Source organism: Danio rerio, chromosome 2 (assembly GCF_049306965.1).
Source record: "Danio rerio strain Tuebingen ecotype United States chromosome 2, GRCz12tu, whole genome shotgun sequence".
In the NCBI taxonomy this organism is placed as follows: domain Eukaryota; kingdom Metazoa; phylum Chordata; class Actinopteri; order Cypriniformes; family Danionidae; genus Danio; species Danio rerio.
The window spans coordinates 52,187,136-52,215,128 of NC_133177.1; the positions used below are offsets into that span (position 1 = coordinate 52,187,136).

A 27,993-nucleotide genomic window follows, 5' to 3' on the forward strand; every position below is an offset into this window, starting at 1 on the left:
CCTGCCTGTAATTATCACATGGTGTTCAGGTCCTAACTAATTGGTTCAGGTGTGTTTGATATGGGTAGCAACTGAAATCTGCATGAAGGTGGATCTCCAGGAACAGGGTTGGCTACCCCTGATTTAGGCAAACACAGCAGCATGGCGATGTGTCTAAATGTAAACAAACTCCTGATAAAAGACAACATCCGCCATTCTCCAATTCTCGTACTGCTCCTCAGCTTTGCTGTTTCGGCCCTGACAGCATCGCAGGGAAAAACATACAACAAACCCCGTGGATCATGGAAACAAACACATTCGACCCTTCATGAACAGCTAAATACTGTGTGCCGTGGGTCCGTGTCTCGCAGCTTGGCACTGGCAGGTTTTCCTTGCTTTCAGAAAGCATGTGCAGTCATGAATAATTAAGAAGCAGGCTCTTCTCATAGGATAAGAAAACTCCGCTATAATAATAATGAGAAACCAACGCGTCATCTTTGCACTTGCAGTTTTGTGCTATGTCGCCGATTTTGATCCTCCCCCAAAAATCATTTCAAACCCGGAAGCTGAAATCAGCTGACAAAAGCTGAAAATTATCCAGTTTTCCCCACAATTAAAGCTTACAGGTGCTAACATTGTCTTAACTGATGCTCAACACACACACATCTGTTAACATCTAAAAAAAAAGTACTCGAGAGTTTCGTGGACCTGTAATGATCTATTTAAAAGGATTACTTTGAAACAAAGTAAGTGACTTGTTATGAACGGATCACTAAATCACTGACTCGCATGATTCATTACAAACCTATGTAATTAAGACAAATGCGGAGGATATTTGATATTTACTAAGGCTTTATGTCAGCAGATTCAAACAAACAAAACATATCATGAAATAAATGCTACTCATATCATGCTACTATTTCCATTGAAAAGAAATGTACACTTCTTGTCCGCTGAACTGGCAAAAAAAATAAAATAAAATAAATAAATAATAATTTTAAAAATCACATTCATCTACACACTCAAAAAAGATTTTTGCTGCTTGTTCAAACTACTTATTTAAAATAAGCTGAATTAATTTTTCAGTTTTTTGAGAGACGACTTTTTAAATTTGTTAAATCAATTAAAGGGTCACGAAACACCAAAACACATTTTTTGAGCTGTTGACAGTCGTATATGTGTCCCACACTGCTAAAAACACTATTAGGACACTTATATTTCACGAAAAAGTGTAAATTGGTTGTTTTTGCGTTATTTCAAGCAAATTCGTACTTCCTTTTTGAAACGAATTTTTGAAGCTGCGTCACGGTCATGACATAATAGCTTTGTATTCCAGCGTGCAGACTGGACGTCTGAGCCAGAGTGAGTCTTATTACGTCTTACAGTGTGTTGCATTAATGCATGAGTAAGGCTTGGTTCAAACCAATCAGCGCGCTCTATTGTGCAACTTCATTAATATTCATTACTGTGTTTACACGTTATAGACGCCACGTTGTGTTGGCAAAACAAGCGTGAAGTGTTGCTTTTATAGTTTGCTGCCGTTAAGTTTCGTTTTCATTTGCTCTCTGTGAGAGCTCAGCTGGAGTCACGTGTGGATTAACAGTGTACGCGACGCTCGACAACAAAAACTTACGTGTCTAAGGAGGATTATTGTTTACCTGAGAGCTGTTCTCATCTGCAAACGCTGAGATCTGGATTCGCTTGTAGTCTTCTCTTAATAAAGACGCGGCTCTAGTTGCTGGTGATTGTCCTGTCTCTACAGATTTGGTAAGTGAGCGACCAGTGCTCTTTGTTTATTCAGTTTGTTCGTATCGAACTAAACACCATCACTTTCTACTGTGTGTGAGTATTTTGACTGAAACTCGCGCGTGCCCAAATAGACACTCCCACACCCTCCCACTTTAGTTCCTCCGACACTCCGCCCTAAACAGAGCTGGACACGCCCACTTTTCTGACTTTTACCAAAGTAGAGGTGTGAAAACACCCTGCTGAAACGAGGGGGTTTCATGGCCCTTTAAGTTCACTTAATCAATTTGTGTGGAACCCAGCAACTTTTACAGTGCACGCTTATGCGTTGCATTCCGAAAATAGCACTCGAGTGATATTACTTAACTATATAATATATAGTAATATATATTTTTTTAAAAACACTGTAAAATTTTTTGTATATTTATAAGATTTTGTATAGTGAAGTAATTTCTCTCAAGTGCTATTTTTAGAACTGGCAACACATGAAGGCTGATTTCTTTTTCTGTATCAAGTGCACACTGCATGGCGCAGCCTTCGCGCGGTCACATATCGCTCGCTGTGGCTGATGCAAATGCTGACGCACCTCTTAGAAAATGTAACTACACATCGTAACGATGCAGAGGAACATATAAACCCACTGCCAGCTAGTGTATTGGAAGTGTTATTGCAAAGCAACACAAACACTAAAATTATAAAAGCACAACTACATGCAAGACAGGTGTCGTGGGTCACACCTATCACTTGATGCAGAAGTATAAACCAGCCTTAAACGTGTACGTAAATAAAATTTTTACATTATTTATATATATTTTTATTTTTATTTATTAGATTTTAGATTTATTAATATTATAAATATAGTCTCTGCCACACAGTCAATGGATATATGGTTTTAAAGTTGTTGAGATGCATGTTTGTTTGTTTTTGCAAAGTGAATAACAATATTACCTTGCATGCCTTTACACATCATAAGTAGCCTATTGCAAACACATAATGCTGATTATTTATAGTTATCAATCTTGGTGCGAGTGTGGATTAACAGTTTTCCATGTATTAACTTATTTTACAGGTTGAAGTTAAATAATTGTGTGAACTTCATGTCATTCAATGTTGTTTAAATTATGGTAAAGGAATCAAAGACATTAGGATAAGGGAGGATCATTTAAATGGCTTATTTTTCCAGAATGTCTCCATTTGTTATCAAAAAACAACAAAAAATTCAAGAGCATTCCACCATGCCTTTATACTTTGGGCTATTAAACCCATCATACAGTTTTTGCTCTACTACACTGTAAAAATGCTTTTCTTACTTAGTTTTGTCTTGTTTCAAGTACATTTCTGAAAATTCTTACATCAAGAAGCGATTTCTAGACACGCAAAAAATATTGTCTTGTTTTCAGAAATAATGTTAAATTAAGCAAGCTCTCCTTCAAAGAAACAAAGTAATCTTGTTTTTCATTTTGACATAAGATAACTTAGCTTACCCCATTGGCAGATTATTTAGCTTGTTTTCAGGAAAAACTCAATTTCGACACATTATTTTTCAAGACAAGACACTATTTTCTACAATAGTCTACTGTCTACACTCTCAGAAATAAAGGGACAGAAGTTGTCTCTGGGGCTGTATCTTTTGAAAAGATACATATTTGTACCCAAAGAGTCCACAATGGTCCCTCAAAGGTGCATATTAGTACCCAAATATACCTAAAAAGTACCTTTGAGGTACCTTTATGGACCCTTCATTCATTCATTCATTCAATCATTCATTTTCTTGTAAACTTTGTCCCTTTATTAATCCGGGGTCGTCACAGCGGAATGAACCGCCAACTTATCCAGCAAGTTTTTACGCAGCGGATGCCCTTCCAGCCGCAACCCATCTCTGGGAAACATCCAAACACACACATTCACATTCACACACACACACACACACACACACACACACACACACACACACACACACACACACACACACACACACACACACACACACACACACACACACACACACACACACACACACACTTATACACTACGGACAATTTAGCCTACCCAATTCAACTGAACCGCATGTCTTTGGACTGTGGGGAACACCGGAGCACCCGGAGGAGACCCACGGAAACGGGAGAACATGCAAACTCCACACAGAAACGCCAACTAAGCCGAGGCTTTAACCAGCAACCTTCTTGCTGTGAGGCGACAGCACTACCTACTGTGCCACTGCTTCACCCTTTATGGACCCTTCAAGTACAAATATGTACCTTTTGAAAAGGTACTGCCCCAGAGAATCCTTGATTTAAGAATGATTAAATATTTAGACTACAAAAGCATTGCAAACAACTTTATGAATTACTGTGTTTAACACTTTCCAGTGTTGGTCAACAGATAAATCTGAGGATGATCAACAGCCAAACAAAAGTAAACGTGTTTTTTAAAAAATCCTCATGTACTTCAATGAAGTCTAAATTTCAATCCCAGAGAATCATCTGAGGATGTTGACAGCCACAAATTAGCAGAGACAAGAAGAACAAGGTATTTTCTAAAAATACCATTTGTAGATCAGGGTAAAAAATAGATCCTGCTCAAAGGTTCCGCATCTTCTTATAACGCAACTAGTTTACAGAGCGATGTCCACTTCTAGACAAGGTCTGTGTGAAGGATTTTATGATCTGATGTGTGGACAGCACAACAGTAATTATCACATGCTGCCAAGCTAAGGTCAATTCATGAACAGTTTGCTCAGGTTTATACAGTGTGACAGCTGGAGGGACTAGAGATGTGACATTAAATCAGTTACCACTGTAAAGCTTTAGCAGATGAAATGGAGATTCAGTGCATGAACCGGAAGCTAAAATCAAAATTTTTATTCATATTGTGCCGCAGTTCCTAGAGAAACAAAATATTAAAAGAGCAAACAGTAGAAGTGGCTTGTTTTTTCGACCGTGAGCTGAATGGATGTAGTTAAAGTAACGTTATAGGCATTTTAATCAGAAAGAAAGGGGGTTTAGAAGAGTTATTACAACCTAACAGACTCATCCTGCTCACCATTGTATTTGTTGTCGAAACTGACAGTTGGAGCAGTATGGTTAAGTATGTTAGCCACGCCCATTCCCTCAAAATCACATCATCTGCTAATTTAACTGAAAACAAACAGGAAGTGCATTTTCAGATTTCGATTAAAGATTATGAAGGTTACTTTTTTTCTCAATGATGGCACAGATGAATTGTTCACTACAAAGCTAGCATTGTGAGCTAACAAAATCATATGGTTAGTTTTGATTTCTTGGGGATTTTAAAGACGAACGACTAACATGACTATCTTTAATAAGACCTGATGGCTGATGTTTGATACGGTTTTCTGATGCTTTTGGTCTCTTATTCTGTCCAAAACTGCATTTACAGTTAAAGTTGGAATTATTGGCCGCCCTGAATTATTAGCCCCCGTTTATTTATTTTCCCAATTTCTGTTTAATGGAGAGATTTTTTTTCCAACACATTTCTAAACATAATAGTTTTAATAACTCATTTCTAATAACTGATTTATTTTATCTTTGCCATGATGATAGCAAATAAAATTTGACTAGATATTTTTCAGCACACTTCTATACAGCTTAAAGTGACATTTAAAGGCTTAACTAGGTTGACTGGGGTAACTAGACAGGTTAGGGTAATTAGGCAAGTTAATGTATAACGGTGGTTTGTTCTGTATTTAAAAAAATAAATAAATAAATAAATCAAAGGGAGTTTAATCATTCTGACTTCAACTGTACGTACAGCAATACAACAAAATAGCTAAATCTTAGTACAATTATATTCTAATTTACTCATTCATTTTTATTTCGGCTTAGTCCCTTTATTCAATAGGGGTCACCACAGGGGAATGAACCGCCAATTTATCTAGCATATGTTTTACGCAGCAAATGCCCTTCTCAAAATTAATAAACTCCTCTCCATTTGCTCACACTCAAGTATTTCAAAACATTTATAAATTTCTTTCTTCTGTTCACATAACAAAATATTCTGAATAATGTTGGAAAAACAATGCAATTGCAAAAATATGTTGGCTGTTTTTTTTTCAATATTCTTTATTATAAAAAAAATTGTTTAAAGAATTTATTCTATTTTTCAAACAAGAAGAAAAAAAAAAATCACGATGGTGCAGTGGGTTGCACAATCGCCTCACAGCAAGAAGGTCGCTGGTTCGAGCCCAGGCCAGGTCAGTTCTGTGGAGTTTGCATGTTCTCCCCGAGTTTGCATAGGTTTCCTCCGGGTGCTCCAGTTTCCCCCACAGTCCAAAAGTATGCGCTGTATGTAAATTAGCTAAACTAAATTGGCCACAGAGTGTGTGTGTAAATGAGTGTGTATGGATGTTTCCGAGTGATGGGTTGCGGCTGGAAGGGCCTTCGCTGCGTAAAACATATGCTGGATACGTTGGCGGTTCAATCCACTGTGGTGACCCCAGATTAATAAAGAGACTAAAAAAACTCTTATAAAAAAATACAAATAAAATAAAAAAAATAATTTTAAAAAACTGGTCTGGAACAAGTGGAGGATGAGGAAATAATGATAAAATTTTAATTTCTGAAAGGTTTATACAGATAAATTATAAATCCCTAATGTAGTGTTGATGAATATTTCAAATAAATGAATTACTAAAAAAATAAGTAAAATAATAAATAAATAAAATAAAAAAATTAAATGCATGAATTAATTAGTAAAATAACAAATGAATAAATAAAATTAATTAATAAAAAAATTTATTAATCAAATTATAAATAAATAAAATTATAAATTAATTAATTAATTATTAAATTAATAAAATACACAAATAAATAAAATAATAAAGAAAGAAAGAAAATAAAATTAATTTAAACAACTCTAACAAATATTAATGAAAAATAAATGTAATTTGACACAATATTTAGAGTAGATAAAGTCTTATAAAGACAAAGTAAAAAAAGAAAAAAAAAAAGACTTAAACATACGTATACTTAAAATAAAAATAAAGAAAAATAATGCTGATTACCCTCAAAACTGATTTTAAAACCAAACCAAAATGTAAATAGTAAGAATTGATAATATTAATTTAAAAGGTTTTCTGTTTGGACTTGGATATGGATTTTCAGTTTGCAATATTTCGATTCATTTACAGTATGTTCTCTTTGTTTGAGCTTTCCCACATCAACTTTTAAATAATAATAACATATTAAATGTTGATCTTATTTTTTCCCTTAATAGTTGAAACTGTTCTCCGAGTAGGCTGAATGATTTTATATGTTATATAATAAGCAATAAATTGATTACACAAGATAATACATCATATAATACAATAAAAAAACAAGCAGAGAAATATGACTACACAAGAACAGCATTATTGAATTTCAAACACTTAATCAATTTAACAATATTTCAACAAAATGTCAATTTCTATTAGCAAATTCCCACTGACAAAGCTGCCTGCACATTTTCTAAAGTGACTCCAGGCAGAATCTCCACTTTGGGCCATTTGGCAACAGACATGAGCTGATGCAGACAATCTCAAAATGGTCAAATCATCCAGACAGATCTATAGCTTATCACCACTGCAGTTCACCACAATGTTAAAGCGCAGCACAGGAATTCATCTGATTGGTTAATCAATTGAACAAATAATCAGTTGACTCAGTAGGACAAAGGTAAAGCCATTTAAAGAGATAAAATAAAAAATTCTGCCATAATTTACTTAAATTAGTGCTGTTTTCTTCTGTTGAACACAAAAGAAGATATTTTGAAGAATGTTGGAAACCTTTAACCATTGACTTTCATAGTAGGATAAATAAATATGACACTGTAAAACCCAACAGTCAACTTTATCAAATGAAATTAGTGTAGTTAAATCAAAATTGACTGAAAGCTAATACTCGCAAAGAGTTTTGAACTCACTGTTGATGGTAATAAGCTAATTAAATACCTTATTACTTTAACTTAAATCGAGCAAGTTCACAGTACTCGCATAGATTAGTTTTTGAACTCAAATGGTTTGCAGCAATCGGTTTCCTCAAACGGTTTGAGTTGCCTTATTGGGTTTTACAGTACTCGGTTGGTTTGAGTTCTCTTCATTTATCGGGTTTTACTGTGCTCAGCTTGCTTCATTTACTCAAATGGATTAAGTTCACAGCACTCATTAGGATTAGATTTGAACTTAAATGGTTTGTTGCAATCGGTGTTCTCAAATGGTTGGAGTTACCTTAACTTTTTGCATTTTACAGTGTATCGAATTCAATGCTCACATATTTATAGCTTTCATCAAAAAATATCCTTTACAAAAACTCAAACTGGTTTGGAATAAATCAAAGGTGAGCAAAATGAAGACATAATTACAATTTTTGGGTGAACTGTCCCTTTAACTTAATGTAAATCAACAGTTTCACAAATGTTTTCTGTTCATTTACGATTGTGAGTTGCATTATGGGATGATGATCTCTGCTTTGTCGACTTTTGATGTTGAAAATTCAGCTCTACAGTTTAACAAAGCAACTTTTATTGACATTTTAGTAGTTTGAAATAATATAATGTATAAAAAATTATATAAAATAATTAATTCTGTAAAACAGCATAAAATGCACTGGCAGTTTATTACAAAGATTTTGTAGCGTGATATACTGTACAACACTAAGCCAGACCATTGATCGCTTTAAACTATTAAAAAGGTTAATAAAAGCCACTTTTTCAAGCTTTTCTAGATTAAATGATTTTGGAGGTAAGATCAAGGTCCAATAATGCAATTCAAAAGCATAAATAAACTGGGAAATATATAAATAAATATAAAACGAAAAACATAAAAATCACAAAAATACCTAAAACAGCTCATTTAAGGACATTTGTACAGTGCAGACTAACTTCATGACCACACAAATCCATGCATTTGCAAATCAAACAGCAACATCCTTTCTGTTATTTAGAACTTTTCAATCAACGTCCTGGTAATGAGTTTTAACCAAATCGTTCTCAACAACAGACCTACCTTGACTACACTGCGTGACATGGTTAAGATAGTTCGTAATCCACGGGTTATGGAACATGTTGGACTGAAAAGGAAAGAAGAAAACGGAGGAAAACAACAAAAAAAAGACAGACGGACCTGATCACAGGCTCAGACAGATGGATAAAAGAGAGCAAGAGAGAGAGAGGGACTGCAATGGACAGACTCGAGCTGATGGAAATGCACTCCGGCAAAACTGGAGGACTAAAGCAAACAGAGAGAGAGAGAGAGAGAGAGAGAGAGAGAAGGAGCAAGAGAGAGAGAGAGAGAGAGAGAGAGAGAGAGAGAGAGAGAGAGAGAGAGAGAGAGGTGCTAAGGCAGCTCACAGCAGTAATCTGATTACAGGCAGAAATTAGCCTGGATGATAAAAGTGGATTGCGGGAGCACGGTGGATTCCTGGACTTATGACACGGACGCTGCTACATTTACACACACTCACACACGCGTCAGCAATCTAGGAGTCTCAAATACTCGGTGATGCAAAGGTGGAGTCTTTAATTATGTCTGACAAGTCTTCTCAATGTCTCAAAAACAACAAGCTAAATTAGAGTGCATCTGTACTCAAATTCAAAAACTGCTGCATTCTTAGAGTGCACATACACTGCAAAAAATGCTTCACTCGCTTAGAGTTTTTGTCTTGTTTCTAGGGCAAATATCTATTAATAAAATTGAAATCTCTATCAAATTCGTAAGGCAACAGGCTTTTTTAGAGAAGCTGAAAATATACTCTTGTTTTCAGAAATAAGTCAATATTAAGAAAAGTTCTCCTTGAAGGTGACGTAAGTTTTTGACTCTTCTAAAGCATAAAAATACCAAAATGTGTTTGCGGATATTTAAGGGAAAATGCTAAAATATTTAAGACACAGGCTAGCATTCTTGTTTATCTGAAAAACAATGCTAAAGTAAGATATTCGTCTTTGAGAATGTGCATTACGTGCATGAACGTCTTTTTGTTTCGGTCATTTAACCCACCCAATGCCTTATGAAAATGAGCATGGCAAAAAAATTGCAGATATTTAAGAAACATGATAAGTGATCAAATTTGTTTATCTGAAAAACAACGCTGAAGTCAGATATTCTGCTTTGAAAATGTGAGATATGTGCTGGAACTTCTGTCTTTTTTTTGGTTCTTTTAACCCAATGCCAGTTTGGCCAATTAGAATTAAAACCGTTTTTAAGTTTTTTTTTTTAAACTTAAGATCAGTATTATAAGCTGTCTTAAGCAATATATTTTTTTGATTGTCAGCAGAACAAACCATCATTATACAATGATTTTCCCAATTACCCTAACTTGCCTAATTAACCTAGTTAAGCCTTTAAATGTCACTTTAAGCTGTATAGAAGTGTCTTGAAAAATATCTAGTCAAATATTATTTACTGTCATCATGGCAAAGATAAAATAAATCAGTTATTAGAAATGATTTATTAAAACTATTATGATTAGAAATATGTTGAAAAAATCTGCTCTCCGTTAAACAGAAATTGGGGAAAAAAATAAACAGGGGGGCTAATAAATCAGAACGGCCAATTCAACCGTATATAATGGATACAAAAAATAAACAAATAAACAATGAAGAAATATCCGGAAAGAAACAAACAAACAAAAAATCCCACACTTTCTTTATATTACAGGTAAAAATGCATGGCAAAATGATTGTCTGAATTTAAGAGGTAGGCAAAAACAAATGGTACAATAGCAAGACATTGTATGTTGTACCTACAGATTACGTCCAAATTGAACATTTTATTTATATATAGAATGTACCTTAAGTGTTTGAAAAGGAATGATTCATCATCTAAAAGCAAATATCTGTTCAGGAGAGTATGCAGACTTCATTTTTACTTGACTTATACCAGCTTCAAATTAGTTGTATTAAACATACAGTTGAAGTCAGAATTATTAGCCCACAAGTGATTTTTGAATATTTCCCAAATTATGTTTAACGAAGCAAGGAATTTTTCACAGTATTTCCTATAATATGTTTTTCTTCTGGAGAATGTCCTATTTGTTTTGTTTCGACTAGAATTAAAAGCAGTTTTACTTTTTACTATTTTAAGGTCAATATTATTAGCCCCCTTACTAGGGCTGGGCGATTGATCATAAAAAGATATCGAAATTGACAGTCAGTTGATCTGACTAAAGTAATTGATTTTTCAATTACTTTACCTACCGCGTGTGGAGTCACGTGATCCCGCTCTGTTAAGGCTGATTTATACTTCTGCATGGAATACACGGGTATGGTCTGGCGCAGCCTTTGCAAAAAAAAAAAAAAAGCCTCTCAAAAAAAAAAAGTAACTACACGTCAGAAGTTTGCAGTAAATGATTTGAAGCTGTGCTAGATATACCTTGAGACGCCATATTTTCTATTACAATAAAATATTTGTTTACAGAAGATTCAAGCAAAGCACTGTTAAACATTATTTACAGGATATGCAAAAGTTTTTTTTTTTTAGAAGAGATGCTGCTTATTTTGGGCGTAGCAGTGGCGCAGTAGGTAGTGCTGTCGCCTCACAGCAAGAAGGTCCCTGGTTGGACCCTCAGCTCAGTTGGCGTTTCTGTGTGGAGTTTGCATGTTCTACCTGCGTTTGCGTGGGTTTCCTTCGGATGCTCCGGTTTTCCCCACAGTCCAAAGACATGCGGTACAGGTGAATTGGGTAGGCTAAATTGTCCGTAGTGTACGAGTGTGTGTGTGTCAATGTGTGTGTAGATGTTTCCCGGAGATGGGTTGCTCCTGGAAGGGCATCCGCTGCGTAAAAACTTGCTGGATAAGTTGGCGGTTTGTTCCGCTGTGGCGACCCCAGATTAATAAAGGGACAAAGCTGACAAGAAAATGAATGAATGAATGAATGAATGTTGCTTATTTTCTAGTTTTGAAAACAATGAAAATTGTTTACTTTGTTATTTATTTCACTTTTTTATAAGAAAAAAATGACTTGGTTTTAGGCAATGTGTGTTTTAATTTAGTTGTTCAACGTTGATGTTTATTAAATAACCACAGATAGTAGATAATGTGTGTTCTTTGTAGTGTGTCTTTGTAGATAGTGTGTTATTCTAAAATCAAGTTATGCAATCTTCATTCAAACATCTTTCACTTGTAATATGTGAACAAATTTACTGTAAAAAATCTAATAAAATATATAATCACATAAAATAATTGTTCATTAATTGTGATCGAGTTCAAATGTTTAACTAATCAAGTTTCTGATTTTATGCCAAATTGCCCAGCGCTACCTCTTATGTACTGTATTTTGTTTTTCTCGATAGTCTACAGCAGTGGACACCAAACTTGTTCCTGGAGGGCCGGTGTCCTGCACATTTTAGCTCCAACCCTAATCAAACACACCTGAACAAGCTAATCAAGGTCTTGTTAGATATACTTGAAACATCAGGCAGGTATGTTGAGGCAACTTGGAGCTAAACCCTGCAGGGACACCGGCCCTCCAGGACCGAGATTGGTGACCCCTGGTCTACAGAACAAACCATCATTATACAGTAACTTGCCTAATTACTCTAACTTGTCTAGTTAACCTAATTAACCTAGTTAAGCCTTCAAATGTCATTTTAAGTTGTATAGAAGTGTCTTGAAAAATATCTAGCCAAATATTATTCACTGTCATCATGGCAAAGATAAAATAAATCAGTTATTAGAAATGAGTTATCAAAACTACAAGTGTGTTGAAAAAATGTCTTCCCTTTAAACAAAAATTTTACAAAAATATACAGGGGGCTCTTTATTCTGACTTCAACGGGACATCTTTCACCGACAATTAAATGACTGAAGTATTGCTGCAAATCACTGCTAGTAAGAACATCCCTTCATATGGAGAGAGTGAGCAGCCAATCAGAATGAAGGAGCATCAGTTATAAAAACACAGTAATAAAACACCACAACTCTGAGTGAAAGTTCCAGTTGACGAGTGTAATAGAGTGCACTAGAGGGCGCATTAGGGACCAGTAAAGTTCAATAAACAATTCAGCAATTCAGTCAGGGCATGAAAAGATGCATAAAACATGACATTATTTTAGCTGCTGTATTTAACCAAATATGTGCATTAAATGGCACATACAGTACTGTGCAAAAATCTTAGGAAACTAGTATTTTCTCCAGTAAAAAAAGGTTTAAAGTTTGTTATTTCTGTATTTTTCTGTCATTATTGTAATTTTACAGTGAAATTATTGTCTGCACAAGCAGTCTGACAGCAGCCAGTGCTCCACACAGAGATCTGATTTCAAAAGTTCACACTTAGCTGATGATTGATTATAAAGCGTGTTTATAATATCCTTGAGCCCGGGGCTCCCTCCCGTTTGCAAGGCGAGAGGGGAGTTTGAGCTCAGGTAGATCTCGAGAACTCCCCTGCTGCAGTAGCTAATGAACAGATAGTGATTGCCTGTAAGAGATAACTACTTACAAGGAGCATGTCTATGGTGCAGATTTGGATTAGTCAATTAACTTAAGTTGCCTGTTTTTGGACGGTGGGAGGAAACCAGGGAACCCCGGGGAAACCTACGTGAGCATGGGGAGAACGTGTTAACTCTGCACAGAAACGTCGGCTGGCTTGGTAAGCACTAGAACCAGTGACGTTCTTGCTGTGAGGCAACAGTGCTAACCACTGGGCCACCGTGCCACCCACTGATGACAAACAAAGTGAGAAACTAAATCCAGATTAACTTTGGCTCTCTAAAATGCTTTAAAAAACCTACCTGCACCCACAAAGTGTACTAAGTGTTTTAAATGCAAAGTGTGGTCATACTAAATGGTGACTTTATTTAGTTTATATAAGTTAGTTGATAAATAAAATGTATTTATGGATTATTTTTGAAAGCATCTTCAGTTTACAGCATTTTTACACAAGTGCCTAAATCTTTGAACAGTACTATATTCTGTACATTATGTTGAGACCAAAATAATATCATCAGACCAGCAGAACTCACGTTCTTTCTGTGGGTATTAAAAATAGGGCTGAACAGAACACTAGGGTATTACACTATAGTTGCAGTGTGAAGAAAACAATCCAAACAAAACATTCAAAAAAATGCTGCTTGTTCAAAGTACTTATTTAAAATGAGCTGAAAAAGCACAATTATTGAGATTTTGGGGGGATAATTTAATTGGTTTATGTATAATCAACTTAAATTTGTAAAAACAATTAAGCATACTCAATTTGTGTTTGAGTAACATGAATAAACGGTGTTGAAGCCTGCATTTGCTTTAACAGTGTATACAAATCAATAGCGGGTCCAGAAGTACTGTAAAAATAACTCATTTAAATAAAAATGACTCAACTCAAATGTACATAATAAAAATGCTGGATTACACACAATCCATTGTTGTTGGGACAACATGAAGGAATTAAGTTAGCTTATTAGTTTTTACAAATGTAAGTGGATTGAACATACAATTATGTTGTCCCCAAAATGCCAAAAATTATGTTGATTCAGCTCATTTAAAATAAGTAGTTTGAACAACATCCTTCTTTGAGTGTATTATGTTTGGGACAAGTTAATTGTGTTAAGTTCAATCCACTTCAATTTGTTTGTTTGTAAACAATCCACTTCAATCCATCTCTTCTTGTCTTGTTTCTCTCTTTGAATTAGCAGGATTTGAACGCGAGTAACATAAGACAGTCCAGTGATGTCGTTTCAAACAGGTTTAATAACAACTTAACCGAACTTACATGGTCTTGCTTCCATCTTCATGACACAACTTCTTCCTTCCCGGAAGTGACATCAGCATATACTCTATATTAATAATTAATAAATTGTGATTAATAATCACAATAAGGCGACGCAGCGGCGCAGTGGGTAGCACGTTCGCCTCACAGCAAGAAGGTTGCTGGGTCACTGGTTCGATCCTCAGTTGGCGTTTCTGTGTGGAGTTTGCATGTTCTCCCTGCTTCGCGTGGGTTTCCTCCGGGTGCTCCGGTTTCCCCCACAGTCCAAAGACATGCGGTACAGGTGAATTGGGTAAGCTAAATTGAGTGTATGAGTGTGTGTGTGTATGAGTGTATGTGTTTTCCAGAGATGGGTTGTGGCTGGAAGGGCATCCGCTGCGTAAAAACTTGCTGGATAAGTTGGTGTTTCATTCCGCTGTGGCGACCCCAGATTAATAAAGGGACTAAGCCGACAAGACAATGAATGAATGAATGAACAGACCAATGCCTTTCACCATATTATTAATTTAACATGAATAAAACAATGAACTCATGGCTCTTATATTGTTAAAACAATTAAAAGTAACCTAATAGATTTGTGTTGGAACATTTTTTTACATTAATGTATATTCATGCTAATTTTCATACACGAGAGTGATGATACGTATAATATTCAGAATGTTATCTGATATCAAATTTGTAGTCATATTACATTTAATAAATGATGTTTGCTGTTCGTTCAAACTGCTTTTTTAATGAGCTGAAACACAATTCTTGAGTTTTTTTTGGGGGGGAGGATGGGGGGGCAACTTAATTGTTTTGTGTTCAATCCACTTGAATTTGTTAACTTAATTCCTTTATTTTGTCACTAACCGATTGTGTGAAACCATCTTCTTATTAATATCAACAAAACTAAAGAAATGCTCTTCGATCCAAGGTCTTTTGGCAATCACTCACCCGTGGTTATTGATGCAGAGCCCATTAAACAACTGTCCTCTTATAAATATCTGGGTGTACACATAGATAGTTTGCTTACCTGTGGTCCACATGTAGACAGTATTTGTTCCCCTGTGCAGCAGCGACTGCATTTTCTTTCGGAGATTGAGAGTTTTGGGGTACCGCAAAAAGTGATGTTTTTATTTTACAAATTGAAAGCATTATACGCTATGGATTTACTGCGTGGTATGGAAACATTACAGTTCAATCTAAAGCTAAGCTTGGAGTCTGGTGAGTATCATAGGGAAAAGGGAATATCGATTCTTATAATATCTCTATGAGCAATCAGTTCGGGATGAAGCTATTAAAACATTGGCTGACCCCTCGCACTGTTTGTTTTGTGAGTATGAGCTACTGCCTTCTGGTCGACGATACAGACTGCCTGTGTGCAGATATAATCATTTTAATAAATCTTTAAGACCACATCAATTAGACTTTTAAAGATGTAATATTTGCTGATCATTGAATGTTTGTGTTGATTTGCGTTTTTTGATGTCTGTTTCTGTTTAGTGTATGCAAATGTGGGGCTACAGTCAAAGATCAATTTCCCCATTGGGGACAATAAAATGTAAACAAACAAACAAACAGACAAACAAACAAACAACACAGCAGTGTAAAAAGTATATTAATTTATAATCCCAAAAACATATTGTAACTATAAACAGCTGTGTTTTTAAGAAAAGCCAAGCTGTACTAGCTGTACCAGAGTGCTGTAATACCGGCACATGCACGTGTAAACATGTTCACCTCCCTGTTTTACTGGCCAACTCAAGCACTGCTGCCCTTAATAAGGCAATGTGTGCTGTGATTGGCTGAGAGGAGTAATGGGGGAGTGGCTAACTTCTGTTTATCCTGCTCTGCAGAGCATGTGCTCTCCGCTTTACCACACTGCCTCACTCATCTATCATACTGCTTTCACTGCTGGAGGGCATAGCTCAAGTTTTCCTTCTTTCTTAGCTAATATTACAACAAATAAAACCGTATGATAAGCATGATGCATACAATATTTTAATGTTGTTATGATCTATAAGCGAGTGTATTTAAAGATATTAGCCCTCCTATGTAGTATTTTTTCTTTTTCAAATATTTCAAAAATGATGTTTAACAGAGTAAAGAATTCTTTACAGTATTTCCTATAATATCTTTTCTTCTGGAGAAAGTCATATTTGTTTAATTACGGCTAAAATAAAAGCAGTTTTTATATATATATATATATATATATATATATATATATATATATATATATATATATATATATATATATATATATATATATATATATATATATAAATGTTAAGGTCAATATTATTAATCCTCTTGAGCAATATTTGTTGATTGTCTACAGAGCAAACTATCATTATACAATGATTTACCTAATTACTCTAACTAGCCTAATTACTAAAACTAAGCCACTTTAAGCTGAATACTAGTAGTATTTTGAAAAATGTCAAGTAAAATATTATGTACTGTCATTTTATCAAAAAGTAAAACATATATGTTATTATAAATGAGATATTAAAACTATTATGTTTAGAAATGTGTTGAAAAAAAAATCTTCTCTTCGTTAAAGAAAAATTGGCGAAAAAATAAGCAGGAGGGATAATAATTCTGACTTCAACTCTATATCTACCTGCCCTGACTGCAAGTTTTTGACCTAAAAAAGTACATAACTAGACTTCATTCTTACAGTAATCCAAGAAAATTATGATTATTATTATTATTTTGAAGATGTTAGCTAGATGTGCAGACTGTACAATATTAGTGTATTATGCGTCTTGTTTTGGAAATGTAGGATAAATACACACTTAAAAATAAAACATCAATAAAATAAAACAAAGCAAAAATGGTGAAGTTTATAGTGTGAGAGAAGACCAGAAAATAAGAGGAATACTGTAAATAATGTAAATATACTGTGCTACTGTATATGATTTTAATATAATAGGAGATATATATATATATATATATATATATATATATATATATTTCCACCACAGTCCTGCAGACATGCGATACAGGTGAATTGAGTAGGCTAAATTGTCCATAGTGTATGAGTGTGTGTGTGAATGAGTGTGTGTGGATGTTTCCCAGAGATGTGTTGCGGCTGGAGGGGCATCCGCTGCGTAAAAACGTGCTGGATAAGTTGGTGGTTCATTCCGCTGTGGCGACCACAGGGACTAAGGGACTAAGACGACAAGAAAATGAATGAATGAATGAATGAATGAATTTATTTATTTATTTATTTATTTATTTATTTATTTATTTATTTATTTATTGTCTAATGTCAAACTACTCTGTACACTTCAATTTCAAAGACTGTAGTCAGCAATATGTGTAAGAAATAAATGCTTTAATCATACCTGCCAACATTTGTCTTAAAAATTCCGGGATGCTAGTGGGTTGCAGTGGTGGGGGAGAGAGGTGATGGATTGTGGGAGAACCGGGTTAGTAAACGTACTGTGGTATTAGCAGCTGTACTATGGACCAGGTTTTGGGGAGCCACTGCGAATGCTGTACCAAAGTTGGCGACCCGGGGGTGTTACAGACTTTATCAAAAAGCTAAGGACCAGGGTCGGGCTGAAATTACGGCAGTAAATAGGTGGGAGATCTAAAAACACAGGAGACTCCCGGGAAAACAGGAGTGTTGGCAGGTATGGCTTTAATACAATTTCAGCAACAAAAAAAAAAGGAAACATAAAAACATTTTTTTAAATCACACTAAGTTTAATGTTACAAAAAATATTTAAAATAGTTTTGAACTTTCTATTTATTGAAAAAAAGGTTAAATATTTTAATCAGAATATTTTGTGTGGCAATGCCCAAACTTTTTACAACTTAACAGATTTAATATTTATTATGTTTAAATAAAAAAGTATTATTATTATTTCACAATATACTCCTACACATTTAAAATTACATTATTATTGACATTAATGCCCGTGAGTGATTCATAGAACTCTCACTTTACACATAAATGTGCCATATACTTCTTACACTGTATTTCTTTACAAAATAGGAAAAGAAAGTAGGAAATATTAAAAGTTGCTAGAATACAAAACTATCAGCGTTTAGTAGGATATCACAATAATCAGGGATGGATTTAGACATTCGCTCAAAGAACTCCAAGAGTCACTGCCAAGCAACAATTATTTGTTTACATCAGACAAATCAGAATGGGGGGCCACATCAAAGCATTGTGGGAAATTTCCCTTATTAGAACAGACAAAGTTCAGTCTGCACTCTCTGAGCTAGAGATTACTAAACACGCCACACTTCAGCACAGATGCACACTGTTGCTGCTGCCTTGACATTTATTCACGTGAGCCCTTCAAATCACTGTAAAGCTCCATAGCGTGCAGGTATGCAAAAGAGACAAGTGCAAATTGAAGTATAAAGACACCAACGTCACACAGGCACCAACATTGAAGTACAAGCCTAAATGTAGTATTGTGCTGCTCTAAATCTCTAGGTATTGCCGAAATGATGATGAGAATATCACTCTAGAACACAAAAACATACATAGAAACAAGACAATTTTTGCTAGTAGATGGATTTTGACTTTTGAAAACGACACATTAACTGGCCACTTTATTAGGAACAGCTGATCAACTGCTTGTTTACAAGGAAACAAGGTTAAAACAATACTTAAAGTACTTCAGCTTATGTTACTGTAGATCAGTGGTTCTCAAACTTTTTCATCAAGTACCACCTTAGAAAAAAATTGACTCTCCAAGTACCACCAAAATGAGCAGTATTGAAATACAGTAGCGTAGTAGGCCCAGTAAAGCAGCTACAACTCTGCACAGTTAAAAAACCTGGCAGATTACCTCAGAAACATAGCCTATATATAATATATGGCATATTATATACATCATCTTTAATACATTTTGAATATTGTATATGTAGCATGTATGACATATTTCATTCCTCCGTGTGCCACTAGAAGGAAGCCCGCGTACCACTAGTGGTACTCGTACCACAGTTTGAGAACCACTGCTGTAGATAATATCTGTTAATTAAGTTTCCGAATTTTGATTCACTTCTGTTTTACGTAATTTATGCAATGGCAAATTATTTTTTCCTATTCAAAAGGAATATATTTTAATGTGAAGACTGAAATTGAATAAAGTCAGTCAAAGTTTGTCTTTTAATTGCTTTAATTCTCTGAAGAGTGATCAGTTTACACACAGACAGCATCTATGAGCAAAAGGATCCCAAGGATGGCATTTCTGAAGACAAAGTTACAATGTTTTGTATAAGAATTTCTCTATAGCTCCTCAACTCTTAAACAACCAGTATATTACACATGGCTGTAATAACACAATGATTATAACTATCTTTACTTTAGTAAAACCTTAATTGATCACTAAAATATAATTGTCAATCATCAGTATGCAATCATCAATATTAAAATGTTTATCACATTTACTGTTATGAATTATTGGGTTTTGATCTCTGCTCTGTCCATTTTTAATGTTGGAAAGTAAAATTGTATTCACAATTTTAGTAGTTTCAAACAATCTTGTACAAGTCTGTTAATTGTGTAAACAAAAACAGTAAAAGTACAGGCAGTTTATTACCAGGTGTATGTGCAATAGTGTACAATACAAACCTACATAATATAATATCTTTAACACAACTATTATTCTACTAATTTTAATAAATGGATCAAACTTTTTAACAACAAAAGTCATTAGAGGAAATATCAAGACCCCATAATGCAATTCAACACCATAAATAAATGCAAGCACAAATATTTTTGACAGTTTAGGATTCTCACAACCATAAAAAATAGGTCAAATATAGCATGGCTGGTAGTTATGTAGTGCACTCGAAAGAATTAATCACAATTAAGTTTATCAATAACCGTTTTAACCTTTTGATTTTATTTAATTTGTCAGTTTTGTAAAATGTGTGTTGTCAGATTCCCTAGAATCAATCTAAATCTATTAAAATGTAATACAATTACATTTAATCAGTTAAAAGATGTGATATAAATATGGTATAAATATTTCTAGATGTAGAGAGTGTTAAAATCTATAATATTGGTTTACTTAATAAACGGACACATTCAAAATTGAGGCAGATTCATACTTCACACAATAGCTGAATTAATAAGAAGCATTTAAAACACACTTGATGTACTGATATTATTACATAATTATTGTTCCTATTGGTTTTATTTATGTTTAGCTAACAAATACCAATCACATAAAGTTATTAGTTCACTTATGTTAAAAGTATGTAATCGGGAATTTGTTATAGATTTGATATGCAATCAGAATAATACATTTTATATGTTAGGCCTAGATATTTTTTTGAGTGTGGAACATGCCCTGTTAATGCGGTCAGAGAAGAATGCTGCAGGTAGATTGGGTCAAACTGATATTAAAGCAACAGTAACTCAAATACTCTTCCATCTTGGTACAATTAAGGTCTGCAGAACAGCATTTCTGCGCTTACTAGAAATCAAACCTTGACAGCAGCAGCAGCGGAAGAACAATAGGAATACACCAGTGACACTCCTATCAGCTGAAAACAACAAACTAAACTATACAGTTCACACAGGCTCAACAAAACTGGACAATAAAACATGGATATTCTGTGTAACTGATGAGTGTCAAAATCTGCAATGGAATACAAATGGCAGGGGCAGAATTGGATCATGAATCTCATGAAAGCATATTTTAAAGACAATTTATTATGACGCTTTTTACAATATGTAAAAAATAAGTCTGATTTCCCTGGAGTGTGTGTGTGTGTGTGTGAAGTTTCAGCTGAAAATACTCCACAAATAATGTTTTATAACTCTTTAAAACTCTTCTTTTAGGCTTTAATCCTAATTCTGCAATTTGGGTGCCTGTCACTTTAAATTCAAATGAGATTGTGCTCTTTTCAAAAGAGGGCGGAGCTACAAATGCCTGCGTGTCAGCATAGTGGCAGATTCAAAAAACAAGACTAATTTCCTATGCTAATAAGGGAAAGATCATCACCAATGGGTGGACTTTCCCCTCACTGATAACACGTACAAAGAGAAAATATCAATCAAAGTTTCTGCAAAAAAATGTATTAATTAATTTTTAAATTAATTTTTACCATTAGAAGCTGGTTATATTCACAGACTTGCCACACATGAAGTTTCGCTAATTAATATATAACTAATTTCGAGAGGAGCATGTGACATGATCGAATACAGCTGATCCTCATCGCTAATTATTAGCTAGCCTAATCAGATCATTCTAAAACTACTATAAATATCCTGCCTAAACATTCCTTATATTCGATTTTGGAAAACACCCCAATCCTTCCCTTCTCCCCCCTCCTCTTTCATGATCGGGCAACACGGTGGCTCAGTGGTTAGCACTGCTGCCTGAAAAAGCAAAGAGGGCCACAGGGTTAAGTTCTAATTGAGCCCTGTGTGGAGTTTGCATGTTCTTCCCGTGGCTGAGTGGGATTTCTCCAGGTCCTCCTGTTTCCTCCAACAGTCTAAAAACATGTATATAAGTAAATCGCAATACAGTCACAAGCACTTAACGAATACATAGCATAAAAGGCCACTCGAGAAACACCTGATCTCGCAACCCTCCTAATTTTAATTGACCAGGCAGGAACCTTAGGCTCATCTATCTTTGAGCACAGGGTTCTCTCCCAGGACAGCATGTCAAACCTGCTATCATAGTTGAGCATTATCTAAGCGTGAACTCTTGAAAACCGTGTTTAAACCCCTTTTAAAAGTGTTTTTTGCATAATATGTCCACCTTAAAGATGCTTTTTTTTCTAAATAAACTTAGTCCTAATTAGCAAACCCAAATGACTTGAAGTTTAACTACATCAGTGGTTCTCAAACTGTGGCACGTGTACCACTAGTGGTATGCGGGCTTCCTTCTAGTGGTACGCAGAGGAATCAAGCATGTCATGTGTACATGCTACATATATTTCAAAATTTATCAAAAATGATTTACATATGAATATATGATGACATATAGCCTATATTTCTGAGATCCAGGCAACATTTCCAGGTGTTGATGAGTTGGCTACTATATGTTAATACTTTACATTTAAGTACAGGATTTATTTATTTATTTATTTATTTGTTTATTTTTTAGAAAAGTAACCTACTATTTTTAACTTTTAAAGAAAATTTTAATTTAAATGTTGACTTTTTTTGGGTTTTTTTTTTGTTTATTTATTTATTTATTTTTACAAATAAGCATAGTCCAGTGTTAATGTTCAGACCATTTATAATGTTTAAAGTGACTGACAATAATAAATATTCTTAATAGTAGGGATTAATCTGCCACATTTTTGAACTGTGCAAAGCTGTAGCTGCTTTACTAGGCCAACTACGGTACTGTATTTCAATACTGCTCTGCATGGTGGTACTTGGAGAGACAATTGTTTTCTGAGGTGGTACTTGATGAAAAAAGTTTGAGAACCACTGAACCACATCAATATTAAGATCAATTACTAAAGGCCCGTTTACACCAAGGACGATAAATCTACTTACAATTTATCAACCTTAAATGTAACGTTACCTACATGTGTCCACACCAGCAAATTTGAAACATTGTTTCTTTTTAGTTTATGCCATCTATGCTGTGAAGTGGACCAGTCCCTTCAGCAGCAAAACAGCCCCACAACATGATGCTGCCGCCCCCATACTTCACAGTTGGGATGGTGTTCCTAGGCTTGTAAGGTTTCCTGAATACGACAAGTTCAAATATTGTCCAAAACCTCCCCTTCGTACATTTAACCTGCAGTGTCAGTTCAGTCTGGATGAGGAGTTCAGTCCGGCTACATTCTCTCGTCGTTCTGCCTTTATTAGGAGAGGACGAGGTTTGTTTAAAATACTGCTGAATTACAGACTGTGCGGTGAGAATATCCAGTCGAACATACTTTACAGACAGGAGTCAAGTGTGAATCTCTGAGCGTCTCAAACACACACTGACTCCCCAGACCGAGATGAAGTCCTGGAATGAAAGCGATTCTCTATTGGTCTTGTTGAAAATCCCTCTCCTCAAAACCACTTGTCTTGTTCTACCCTTCATTTATCGTCTCTTGTCATCCTCCTTCTCACTGCATTCTCAGTGTTTGACCGTATGGATACAGTATATGTTATAGCAGATGCATGATGCAACACAGCCTCTTGTAATGCAATGCCTTGATCTGAACTTATATTTCCAATCTAGCTAATGAAACAGACACTAATGAAACAGATTTGCTTTTATGCTTATCTTTAATTGTTGAATTTGCAAATTTAGACAGTCAATTAATCATAAATTATATTATCTGTAGTATGAAAAAAATTGCTTGTTACATTCCATGTCCTGCCCCAGATGTGGGACCATTGGTCAAAATGCCCATCAATCATCATTCTTATATCACACCGCCCAATCGGGAGCTAGTCGACAGCATTTAAAAAGCATTCGCTCGCACTTTTCAGGAGTAGCATCTGATCACTGTTCTTTCCAGTTCATATGATTTTTTTTTTGTTCTCATTTGTTCTAGTTTGTCTCTCGTTTTAATGCTTTATTGTTAAGATAAGCTTTTGTTCAATTTATCAGATTATTAGGAAGTACGGCTGTGCGGTTAATCAAAATCGAATCGCAATTTGAAACATTCTACAATCAACATTCAAGCTAATCGCAAGAGACTGCGATATGAAATATATACATGTATTATATAATTTCCCCCAGCCAGAGCAAATGCGTGACTGTCGTCTGTATGTGACGATCTTACCAGCCAATTGAGTGAGCATGCAGTCAGAATTGAGCAACCGAACTATGCGGAAAGCCCACAATAAAACAAACGGGAAAACACGGACAACAAGCATTAATAGACCAAGTCATATCAAAGGAAAAACAGCATGTTGGTAATGTGGAAATCAGTGGTGTAAAGTACTTAAGAAAATGGACTTCGTTACTTTACTTAAGTATTTTTTTTGGCTACTTTGTACTTTGTATTAAAAATATAAGCAACTTTTACTCTCTACTTGACCACATTTTTGATTGAATATATGTGCTCTTTACTCCACTACATTTGAACGGACGCTTATAGTTACTCGTTACATTGTGATCATGCGCGACAAGTCGGCATCTTTATCTACCATGGCTAATTTGTTAGGCGGACGAGGCGATATCGCCATCTGCAGGCTGCTGAAGGTACTGTATGCTATTTATGAGCTAAATCATGTGAATTAGCAGCTTGCCAAATACCAGGTGTTTGATTAGCGACATGGCTGCAGCCGTAGTCTGCACATGAAGTCGACACATCAAGCAGTGCCAGCACTAATGACCATCCATGGCCTTATCTGAAAGAAATGTTTTCATTTGCCAATGTACAGAATGTCTCTCACAGGATGCAGTGTCTACTTTTGTTTGCTACGAACCACGAAAATAAGTGCTTTAAGGAATTTATCGTAAAATTTGAGAAAACACATTGAAGTAAGAATCTATTTAATGGTAATTTAATGTGAATTAAGTGAATTTAATACAGTTACTGATATGGCAAAAACCACTGCGACATGACATGACTATGTTTTAGCTTAATTTTTTTTGTGCAACGTGAATAAATGTTTTACTGAAATTATACATTTTGCATCAGGTGCATTTAGCTATGAGTTTGTGATGTATTTTTCATTGAATTTATATGTAGTTTACTAAGTTGAAAGATAACACTGCTCCTTTTTTGTTTAATATTAATACAGAGAAAACATCCTAATCAGTTGAAAAACTACTCAAAATAAAAAGTATTGGCCCCCTTTGAGACGTTGAGGTGAAATGAAAGTCAGCTCTGATTTTTTTTTACTACATTTTACTACTTTTTTTAATTGGTTGTGCCATTTTGAACATTTCTTTTTTTTTTTGCAACTTTATGTTTATTTTGAACATTCAATTGAGTACAATCATACGGCATTTCAAGGTACATTGGTATCTCAGTATGTGAACTTAGGTGGTATAAAAATTACGTGCATTATTGTCAGGTGTATTTACTACACAGTAGTACTCAAATTTTGTAAATTATCAAGTGAAAAACAGCATAAAGAGAAGAAAAATAAAATAAATAAATAAATAAATAATTTTAAAAAAATAAATAAAATAAATAAAAAATAGATAAATAGATAAATAAATAAATAATAATAATAATAGGAAAAAGATAAAATAAAAATACAATAATCAAAAATAAATGAAAATTAAAACACTATTTACATCCAGGGTTAGAACACATGTCATAATATATTTCCTTCAAGAGTGCCATTTTGAACATTTCAATTTGAGACTTTGTTCTATTTTTTTTATCTATTTTGTTCTGCCATTTTGAAACATTGAGGTGTTCAATTTAATTTCAATATTAGGAAATAAAACATTTCTTAGTGTTCTTTGAGCCTACATTCAGTGTGAGTGAAATATTTAAGTTCTTTAAAATTGGATACTTTAATACTTTTACTCAAGTCTTATTGAAATTGGTGACATTTTAACTTGTAATGGAGTCATTTTTACAGTAAGGTATCTGTACTTTTACTCAAGTATGGTTTTCAGGTACTCTTTACACTGCTTGTGGAAATATTCTAGTTTCAATATTTTGGTAATTTGTAAGAAATTCGTAGAACTGTTGCCACAGCATGAGAAAATACAACAACCAGCACCTAAAAACGCAGTCGGCTAATCGAGGAGTAGCTAGCAACAGCAAAGTACAATTTCATAGTTTTTTGCAGCTGTTACACCATATGAAAAAACATCACGAAGGCACCAAGAGATAACTAACACCATAACTCATTAGTGTTTGCTCTAGAGAAAAAACATTTCTGAATATTTATAAACAAATTTAAAGTTGAAAGTTAGTGAATATCTTTTCAGCTCCTTTTTAACTAACACTCACTACATTTTAGCAAGAAGAAGCTACAATACAGATTATTGAGCTAAAGATTGACTACAAAATTAAACAGCAAATCAAATCGAAATTGCAATATCTGTTTAAAAAAATATTAATAAACGCAATTAGACATTCTCCCCAAACCGCACAGCCCTATTAGGAAATTGAACGATCTTTATGAGAATTGAATTATCAGATAAGCTTTTGTTTTGCTAATTGCAAACAATGTGTACTTTAGGAAAACTCAAGTAATTCTGAGTAGAATCGTCTTTTGTGTAGGTAAGTTACCACACCTGTATCTATGTTTTGAATAGTTTGAGTAATTTAGTTAAGTGTCGCATATGCTGAAGATTACAGTTTTGTTTCGACATTTTTTCTTCAGTTAGTTAGTTTTGTGGTTTGGGGTTTTAGTTACATTGTAATATTTATTCCTTTGTTTCGGCAACACCTTTGATTCTGTCATTTAAATTAAATTCCAAATGCCTATATTTGTTGCTAAAGTGTTATTTTTGTTCCACATTTTGTTTCACCCAGTTGGCATTTCTGTGTGAATTTTGCATGTTCTCCCTGTGTTGGCGTGGGTTTCCTCCTGGTGCTCCGGTTTCCCCCACAGTCCAAAGACTGACGGTGAAGGTGAAGTGGGTAAGCTAAAATTGTCTGCAGTGTATGTGTGTATGTCCACCTCATAAAAACAAGATGTTACAAAACACCAATATGGTGGGACTAAATATCAACTTCAATATAAATGTCCCGGGGAGTAAGTATCAGTTTGTTGTTATTTCTCTTATTTTCACCCAGCACCAGTAGACGTCTTATCATCTTATCCAATATAACAACATAAACGTAACAAGATAAACAAGAAATAAACAAATAATTTGAGTATAAATTCTAAATTAAACAAATGCAATTTGTTATATTAGAAGTATATGTTAATCACTAAATTAACTATACAATAGTAACTACAGTACAGTGACTGACTAGTATAAGAAAAATAAATAATGAAATCACTTGAAAACCATAGTAAAACTTAAAGTAAAGTCAACTTGCAATTGAATAGCACAACAATAAATACTAATACATCTAGCTACACAAAATATTAACTGTAAACTTCAGAAAAAAAAAATATTTCATAGACTAAACCAAACATACACCTGACAAAAGTCTTGTAGCCTATCTAAGTTAGGAACAACAAATAATACCTTGACTTCATCATTTGGTATCAAAATGGCTTATCTGAAGGGCAAAGGCCTCTAGATCACGCTTATTTTACCAAAATAAAATATGATCATGCCTTTATTTAATTATTTAGACAGTAAGGTCTGACTTTGATTAGACAAAATTGTTGTCACTTAACAGAAATAATGTCCAGTATAGAATATAAAGTTCTTGCAGGACTCTCAGAGTTCATCAAGATTCTTTGAATTCGACTTCAATGCCTTCTCCATTTTACCCCAGACATGCTTAATAATGTTCATCTCTGGTGACTGGGCTGGCCAATCCTGGAGCACCTTAACCTTCTCTGCTTTCAAGGTTGTTGATGTTGCCATCCACTCTGCGGATTTCTCATACACCCCTATACTGAATATAAACCCAAACCATGATTTTTCCTTCACCAAACTTGACTGATTTCTATGAGAATTTTGGGTTCATGCAGGTTCCAATAGGTCTTCTGCAGACTTTTGTCAGGTAGTGCACAACTCTCCGATTACAATAAATGTAAAACAGGCTCTTTT

General features: G+C 34.5%; 1 protein-coding gene across 50 annotated transcripts in view; it reads right to left on the reverse strand.

Moving 5' to 3' along the window:
• Window positions 1-27,993, reverse strand: part of svilb (supervillin b) — a 127,114-nt gene that overhangs the window by 82,442 nt on the left and 16,679 nt on the right. For 42 of the 50 annotated variants that reach the window (XM_073930583.1, XM_073930586.1, XM_073930559.1 and 39 more), the window contains exon 1: window positions 8,726-8,931. The exons of the other annotated variants lie outside the window; for them this stretch is intronic. In XM_073930583.1, the coding sequence (XP_073786684.1) occupies window positions 8,726-8,783 (58 nt within the window). In that variant the 5' untranslated portion in view covers window positions 8,784-8,931. Of the gene's footprint in view, window positions 1-8,725; window positions 8,932-27,993 lie in introns of those variants that run through there. 50 annotated transcript variants of the gene reach the window in all.